The 9,440-nt window shown below is 41.0% G+C and overlaps 1 protein-coding gene across 1 annotated transcript in view; it reads right to left on the reverse strand.

Moving 5' to 3' along the window:
• Positions 1-5,059: 5,059 nt before the first annotated feature.
• Positions 5,060-9,440, reverse strand: part of LOC128700085 (uncharacterized) — a 28,200-nt gene continuing 23,819 nt past the window's right edge. The window contains exon 6 of the mRNA XM_070098694.1: positions 5,060-5,085. Coding sequence (XP_069954795.1) covers positions 5,060-5,085 — 26 coding nt within the window. The remainder of the gene's footprint in view (positions 5,086-9,440) is intronic.

The raw sequence follows: 9,440 nt of genomic DNA on the forward strand, positions 1-9,440 counted from the left end.
ACACCTTCGACAGGTATCGGTGACTTGATAGAAGCTGAAGTGTCCTTGGATGTCCACGTCTTCCATTGTCTAAGAAATGCACACTGGTACACTATGTTCCACAAGATTTGTCTTTATTGTTCACAATGTATTACAAGAGAAGCTGATCACACTTCTCTTATGTTTATTGTGTTTGAGACACTTTGTTCACACTAACGCACAGATCAGTGTTCTTTGCTAGTTATCCTGGCGTCAGTGTCACTCTCCCTAGAGTCAAAGATAGTCTGGCGATGCCACACCGCCCCAAGCCGTCACTGCCCTAATACACACAAAAAAAAAAACGCTGACCTAGTACCTTGCATCCTTGTCACCTCCTCGATGAAGCAAAGCAGAATGTTTGTTTCTTGCTGTCTTAAGCATAGACAACAATGTCCACTATCTTTACCATGGTAATAAAGTGGGAGCAGGATTTTCCTTAATTGTCCTGCTAAAGTAAGATATATACTGTCTCATAAAAATACACTTTTCAACACCGCTGCAAGGAGCAGAGGTCACTTGACTACGTCGCATAGCATCTGTGATCAATTACTCACTCTAGTAGTAAACAAGACGCTCGCCCCTTCTGAGAGGGCTTGGCCCCTCAGGGCTGAAAGGGGCTGAGGGGGCTGAAAGGGCTGAAAGGGGCTGATAACCCCCTCCTGGAGAAAATTTCTCCACATGAACTCTTGTTCAGTTCCTCACAGACTCCCCAGTCGTTCCTTGTGAACTCTTGTTCAGTTCCTCACAGACTCCCCAGTCGTTCCTTGTGAACTCTTGTTCAGTTCCTCACAGACTCCCCAGTCGTTCCTTGTGAACTCCTGGAGTTTACCTAGAGAGAGTTCCGGGGGTCAACGCCCCCGCGGCCCGGTCTGTGACCAGGCCTCTTGTTCAGTTCCTCACAGACTCCCCAGTCGTTCATCATAAGATCTCCTGCTATATTTCTATTATTATTTTTTACTGTAGATATGTTTTATATGTTGTGAGTTGTTGAGTTAGATTAATGTGACGTCTGGCATAAACAGCGAGGAAGGACTTCTCTTGCCCCTCTGCCTCACGGCTCATCAAGTGGGCTCTTATTTTGCATAGTGGTTGACCAGGGCTTCAAAAAGTGTTGCTCTCTCCATCATCATCATCATCATCATCATCATCATCATCATCATCATCATCATCATCATCATCATCATCATCATCATCATCATCATCATCATCATCATCATCATCATCATCATCATCTTCTTCTTCTTCTTCTTCTTCTTCTTCTTCTTCTTCTTCTTCTTCTTCTTCTTCTTCTTCTTCTTCTTCTTCTTCTTCTTCTTCAATATAAGTTAACCTCACGTATCTTGAAGAAGGAGAGAGAAAGACTTTAGGGGAATAGGAACGACAAAGAATGATGAATAAATGAATTACGAGAAGGAATATGGAGGGCAAGAGATGGAATAAGAGATGAGAGGGTAGGGAATGCGAGACAGTAGGGCTAGAAAGGAGGATAAAATAGGAAGAGGCATGGGGAGAGAGACGTATATATCTGAGCGATGCACCGCTGTACGGATGAGGGATGGGGAGGGGGGATGGGAGGATGGGGAGGGGAAGAGGGGTAGGTAAAAAAAGTGGGTGAGTAATGGAGAGGGGAGGGGACAGTGAATCGTTTGCAGGAAATGGGGAGGAACCTCTGATGACGATTTCAGTCTCCCTTCACTTACCACCCCACCCCAACCCCCTATCTCTGTTTCCTCATACCCCTCGAGGGAGGTTCCTTGACGCTTGTGAGGGGCTCTTGATCTAGAGAACTGGATCTGTGCTCCAGTTCCCTGAATTATGCCTGAATACCTTCCATCCTCCACCCCCACAGGCGCTGTATAAACCTTTGGGTTTAGCGCTTTCCCCTTGATTATAATGCTAATAATGTTACCCTACCATTGCCACCTAACCACTACTACACCACCACTACCACTCCACCACTGCCACTCCACCACTACCATTACTACTACTACAACCACCCCACTACTACTGCCTCCACTGCCACCTCACCACTACCACACTACTTTTGCCACCTTCCATTACCACCCCTTCACTATCATCTCACTACGACCACCAAACCATCATCATCCACACTACCACCATCCTTACAATCACCATCACTTCCACCATTCCCACAAACCTCCCCGCTACTAAAATGCTTCTCTCATCAACCACACCCCTACACAACCCTACATAGTTATATTTTCCTGTGATGAAATTTTAAGACCACCTTTCAGTATTCCTTTTGCCTGCATTGAGGTAGAGGGGGCTGAGCTTATAGAATACGGGGATAGTTTCTCAGCTCGCGTAGCTAGCAGAATACATTTAGTGTCTTCAAGGATCTAATGTACGTATATAAGATACGGGTTAATTCATAAGAAAATCACAGTATTTTCTTTATATGTGATTTAAAATGTTTTATACATTTAAATAACAGACTACCTGGGTATCTTTCCTAAGATGACGTTTCACCACACACTGGCTCCATCAGTCTAATACAAAGAAGAATAATGAAGATCAAAAGGAGATTGAGGTAGTAATAGCCTGGTTGATCAGGCCCTGATCCACCGCGAGGCCTGGTCATGGACCGGGCAGCGGGGGCGTTGACCCCAAAAATATCCTCTAGGCAATCAGTCCTTCATCCTGGAGTCGATGTAATCAGTTCATCAATCTTGATGTCTCCCCAGCACGGGCTCCACCACAGTCATAACATAACAGTGCTATTGAGACAGAATTCGGATTTGAATGGGAGATGACCAAAGTTGTGTGGACTGCAGTTGACTTTGAGTCTAATAATTTTTCTTCTCGTGTACTACCCTTAAGGGTTTAGCGCTCCGTTATTATAATTAAAATAATTCTCGTGTATTATATCTCTTTGATTTAACCTTTTTATAAATAATTCTGTTTTAGTATATAAATGTTTTACAAATGTTTGTCTTGCTGTTTCCTTTTTTATTTTAATTTATTTAAGCCTAATTTTTGTCAATCCTGTGCTCGTCTGAAAAAAAAAATTAAGTACAGACTCGTATTTAAATAATAAAAAAAATTAGTATAATGGTTTATATTAACGATTTTTGGATAAACTATTTTTACTGCTTGCCATTATATTGTAGTCAGTTAAAATAAAAAAATCTTTTATTTTATTTTTTATTATCTTTCTTTATATTTTAATTACAAAGCGTAGTATTTTAAGTTATTTCATCATTTGTACAATCCTGCTTTAAACTTTAGAAACTCTGTTGCAATTTAATTCATTAAAAAATAAAGATAACATATATCTGTATTAAATACTTTGCCTGGGGAACTTGTATGAGTGAAATAAATTTATATAGCAAATATACAAACTGTAATTTAAAATTTTCGTAGTTGGTATAAGATGTGGCACCTAAGCGGTACCGCCATGTTGGAATCCTTTAGCAGAGTGAAGTTTATTAATGGTGAGGTAAGCGGCTGCTCTGACCATCAGTTTTTATTTTATATTTTATAGTTTTATGGGAGGTAAATGGGTAGGTGTGTATTTAAGGTGTTAATTGTTTATTTTGTGTAGTATTTTTTTTATTTTAACTAGGAAGTTATACCATAATAGGAGGCGGGTGTGGTGGCCACGAGACCCGCTGTTCCTGTGTAAAAAATTTCAGTTTGCGGCTTTTTATGACATTAGTTTTTATCTATGACAAACTGCAACAACATTGTAATGCCGCCTGTATAGTTAACATTGAAAGTTTCGACTAATATTGCTTAGGGGTTCCCCCAAAAATCATTTCATAATGTTTTATATAAAGAAAATGTTCCATAGCTCAGCAAAAAGTTAATTTCCAGTACCAATTTTACTGGTAAGGGGGAGGGGGAGTTAGCAACAAAATTTATGGGAGGTAGAATGAGCATAGTAGTCCAAGGTATGGTTAGTGATGGTGAGTGTCCGTCCCAGTGATGGTGAGTGTCCGTACCAGTGATGGTGTGTCCGTACCAGTGATGGTGAGTGTCCGTACCAGTGATGGTGAGTGTCCGTACCAGTGATGGTGAGTGTCCGTACCAGTGATGGTGAGTGTCCGTCCCAGTGATGGAGTGTCCGTCCCAGTGATGGTGAGTGTCCGTACCAGTGATGGTGAGTGTCCGTCCCAGTGATGGTGAGTGTCCGTCCCAGTGATGGTGAGTGTCCGTACCAGTGATGGTGAGTGTCCGTACCAGTGATGGTGAGTGTCCGTACCAGTGATGGTGAGTGTCCGTCCCAGTGATGGAGTGTCCGTCCCAGTGATGGAGAGTGTCCGTCCCAGTGATGGAGTGTCCGTCCCAGTGATGGTGAGTGTCCGTACCAGTGATGGTGAGTGTCCGTCCCAGTGATGGTGAGTGTCCGTCCCAGTGATGGTGAGTGTCCGTACCAGTGATGGTGAGTGTCCGTACCAGTGATGGTGAGTGTCCGTACCAGTGATGGTGAGTGTCCGTCCCAGTGATGGAGTGTCCGTCCCAGTGATGGAGAGTGTCCGTCCCAGTGATGGAGTGTCCGTCCCAGTGATGGTGAGTGTCCGTACCAGTGATGGTGAGTGTCCGTCCCAGTGATGGTGAGTGTCCGTCCCAGTGATGGTGAGTGTCCGTACCAGTGATGGTGAGTGTCCGTCCCAGTGATGGAGAGTGTCCGTCCCAGTGATGGTGAGTGTCCGTACCAGTGATGGTGAGTGTCCGTCCCAGTGATGGAGAGTGTCCGTCCCAGTGATGGAGATTATATTAACACCTCGGCACTCAGCTTCGTTGAGATGCTTTAATTGTCTAATTTGCTCTGCACAAACTACCCAAAATCATTTTACTGATATACTCAAAGTCTTCATTGCATTTTATTTTTCAGAATTCTATGTAGCCCCTAAACTCTATATTTACTATTTTTTCTCAGTCGATGAAATTAGTAAACAAATTAGGCTACATGTCAGTACTGGGACCCTTCTTCACAGTGTACATTAACTAGCTACATAGCTGAGGAAATAAATAGCGACCAGTTACCAGTGACTAAAATAGGCCATAGGATAATTTCTTATGAAGATATAGCTACAGGACGACCTGTAGAACAAACAGGTTTCTACTTAATAGTAACTAATATTTTTTTGCACCTGCTAGCACCTTGAGAAGCATCATGCATTAAACATTTACGAGGTATACAATCGACACATGACTGATTTAATTTATGAACTGTGTACAGGTACAGTACGGAACTCTGGTAGCTAAGTCACTGCTTGACAAGACTGATCAAACAAGGTCCCAACTACTTGTCAAGTGTCTTTAATGTGAGTGATCAAATATAAATTTAAAACGTGATTATTGTTTTCAGACTTCAATACAAGTTTCTAAAAATTGTATTGGGGGGACAGTTGGTTTCCAGTAGTATGTTATTTGTAAATGGTGTAGCCATTGGTTTGGACAAAATTAAGGACACGGTAAAAGAAGGCCTATATTTATTTTAATTGAAGGTCTGCTTTTGCTGTGTCTTATAACCACTTGTGGCTACACCCTACTTCATTCTTCAATGTAAAATGTGTTTGGGCATAGGTCCTTAACCATAATGTCATAGCCATTTAATTTTTATGATGCAATTTTAACATCTTGTGGATAACTGATGCAGTTATGTAGTTGCATACAGGTTATAGCATCATAGAATGAGGAAGCTAATAGCTTTAGGATAATGAATAACCCTTAAGTAGTTTAACACAGTAATCATTTTGCTAACGAATATTGATACCTATTTTCTAATTACAGTATTTTGTTAATGACATATCCCTGCTTGGCTAGGTAGGATTGGGTTGCTGAAATAACTAACTTATTAGTTTTGGGGTTTTCTTTGAGAGCATGATGTTGAGATGATCAGATGTCATAATCCTATATAGGACTTTGGTAAATTGTTAACCTGATCTGTCATAAATGGCTCATGCTGGTGACTGCTTAAAAAACTCTGGGAACTTTGTTCAGTAATTCTATGTGAATGAGAGAAGAATCAGTCCCCTGGTGGATTTTGACAACTTCAGGCCATCCCTTTAGAAAGGGAGGCGTAATGGACAGTTACTAGGTAAAACATGCTAAGAAATTCATAAAGGTTCTGCTTGAGCCTCATAAAATGTTTCCATATTTTAAAATTAACCATGAGTTTTATTTTCCAAAGTTTTCCCAAAGAAAATAATGCTCAATTTTAGTATAATGAACGTTTTAGGCAATGTCATCTTTATTTGGAAGGGTGGGGTTACAGATGACAACATTTTAGTGCCTTTTTTATAATTATTATGCAATAATATTTAAAAACATATGGCAGATTAAAATATATGGAGGAGGTAGGTTACTCAAAGCAGTTTTTCAGGCACACTAAGGCTTAGGATGGTTTATAAATCTGGGCTGGAAAGAAGGGTTGTCCTAGGAATGGTTGGAGGGAAGGCATAAGATGATTTAAATTTGAGGCTGGGGCATCCAACAGGCTCGTGTGTTAGACATAGGCGAATGGAGACAATTGTGATTTTATTGATGTGCTGTAGGACTGTGAGGTAACCATTATGCTTTACAAAATTCAGGGAAACTAGTTAGTCGGACCCTTCCCACCTTACTCTGGTATTAATCTGGCTAACTGGTTTCTCTAAATCCCTTCATAAATTATATCTTGCTCTCACACAAACAGCTTCTCCATTCAATGACTAACATGCTCGCACACGCCCTAACACCCGTTTCCTTTACCCCCTCCCTCCAACCATTCCTAGGACGACTCCCTGTTCCACCATATTTATACGTTCATCCTATTTTGTCCATCCTCTAAATGGCCAAATCACCTCACTCCTCAACCCTCTGAATTATATCCTTGATCCCAAATTGGTTTTCATTTCCAAGCGTTTTGAATTATATGTACTGGAATGGTGAAGTTTTATGTTCATTCTGAGAAGTTCCTCAAATTTCATTTATTGATACTAGGCTGCTTTCCTCCTGATTACGGTATAGAAATTGAGACATTAAACAAAATCAGCTCCAAAGGTTTGACTTTTAACAGGAGTAACATCTAGGTGGAATGCAGAAATACAGTGGAAGACCCCACCCACAAAGGTCTTAGAAAAGTTGCCTGCGTTGGAGCATGCATCCAAACAGTGCAATTCAGTTACAAGTGCCAGCCAGAAAGCTTACCTGCACCACACTGAAATGAAAAAAAAAAATCTGTTCCCAAGGATGCGACCCACAGCAGTTGACTAACACCCAGGTACCTACTAACCGCTACGTTTCCACCCGTGTCTGGTATCGAACCATGGACATTCAGTATGTGAGCTGAATGCATTATCAACCGAGCCACATTTACTTCCCGTATATACTGAATACATTTATATGAAACTTGATAGTTCTCGTTGATTATAAACTCAGGTGATTCCTTTTGTAGTTACAGTAGAATGGTTCGGGAATTTGACTATTGCTTTTAGCATAAGGTTTAGTAATTATAGTGTTTATATTGACTTTTATTTAAAGTAGATTTTTTGTATAGGTGAATAATGTATAAATGTATGTATACTAGGTTGTGTAGACATTGCTGCCGCAGACAGCGCTGTGACTTGAGTAGTCGATCACTCCAATTCGTGGCTCCCTCATTATTGTGAAGAGAACCAGGACTACGCCATGATAAATAGTTGCTGTGCAGGGCCTAAGAAATGTGATCTGTTAAGGAAGGTATGTTGTACTTGGCAGTTGAATTGGAAAGCCCGGAATATATACGCTTATTACAATCATAACTAAGCGCTAACCCCACAAGGGCCATAAAACGTTGACGGAATATATACGAGAGGGGGGGGGAGAGCGGATATTGAAGTATTAGTAGTAATAGTAGTAGTAGTCAATAATGTCTGCTTTATAAGAACTTAAGAGGGACTTAAGTGGCACGTAAATTCCCCCATCTTCTAATAACATGTTCATTTTTCCACTATAACCTACCTTGTCCATAATTACTGTCGCATTTCCTTTGTCTGTTTCGTAAGGTGAAGTCTAGGATCTTTCCTTAATTCATGGTATAACTTAACAGATCTTTGAGGACAATTGTGTTGCAGAGGTCTGAGCGAATCTCAGACCTCTGCAATACATACACTAATAAACATGTGCACATGCGTACTTAACTGTACGCACATGCACATGCATAAGCAGTAGCGTTAGGTAAATGGAGACATGCAACTAATGTGACATATTTTATTGTGGCAACGTTTCGCTCTCCAAAAGCTTTGTCAAGCCGTAAACAATAAGTATAAACACACTCATACTTATATATTGGGCGTATTGCAATTGTATAACTACCCTGGACTATTCTTGTCTTCCCATGTACCGAGGTCAGGGTGGCTTGGCTTAGGCCATACGGGGATACCTCTCTAATCACTGAAGGGTCCTGGGTGTATGCGATACGGGGATACCTTTCTCTAATCACTGAGGTAAAGGCGCTTGTGTGTGATGGATACCTTTTTCGAACATTGAGGTAAAGGGGCCTGAGCGTATGTGATACGAGGATACCTTTCTTGGATCATTGAGGTAGAGTTGCCTGGACTTGCGGGATATAGGGATGCCTTTGTCATATCTTTGATGTAGAGGGCTCGACTTATGGGATAACGAGGGTATTTTTTTCGAGGTACGGGCAGCTGGGGTTACTGTACATACACGAGGTTATCTTCCTCGGATCACGCAGCAACCACAATCATCTAGTTTAATAATATAGTAATAATCTTTTTATACAAGTACATACATGTACTATATAGAAAGCACCTGGTTATGCACAACATTTCGAACAAATTAGCTTTTGTCCCCAGGATGCGATCCACACCAGTCGGCTAACACCCAGGTATATATAGAGCCACATGTTCACTGCTAGGTGAACATGGACGGTAGCTGTCTTAAGCCCAAATGTTTAAACCCATCCCGGGGATCGAACCACGGACCTCATTGTGTGAATTGAGTGCGTTGCCAACCGAGCTATGGGACACAAAGTTAAGATTTAATACATAAGAACAATTTCCGATGTAGAAATAAATAAAATTGAATTGAAAGCGTTATTTTAAGCTCAGCATTTACTGAACAGTTTGTACTGAAGACATTATTCTCACGTAGAACAAATTAATCTCCGATAAACCACAAATTCACCAGAAATGCCTCATGTACCATGACTCTGTAACTATTCTGCAGAAATACACGAATGCTAAATAATATTTAGCGTGACTAATGCAAATAATGAGTAACAAGTGTCAGGAGAGAGATCGAACCCTCACTTCAGGTGGTTCATTATGTTTCGGAACAGGAAAGTGACACTTCATCATCAGTGTGTGAGGGGTCAGCCACTGTGAGAGGGTCGTCAAGCTGCTCTCTGTATGACCCTTGTGGGTTTAGTGCTTAGCTTTGATTGTAATAATTGATTATTCAAGTTGCTC

This window comes from Cherax quadricarinatus, chromosome 64, assembly GCF_038502225.1.
Source record: "Cherax quadricarinatus isolate ZL_2023a chromosome 64, ASM3850222v1, whole genome shotgun sequence".
NCBI lineage: Eukaryota > Metazoa > Arthropoda > Malacostraca > Decapoda > Parastacidae > Cherax > Cherax quadricarinatus.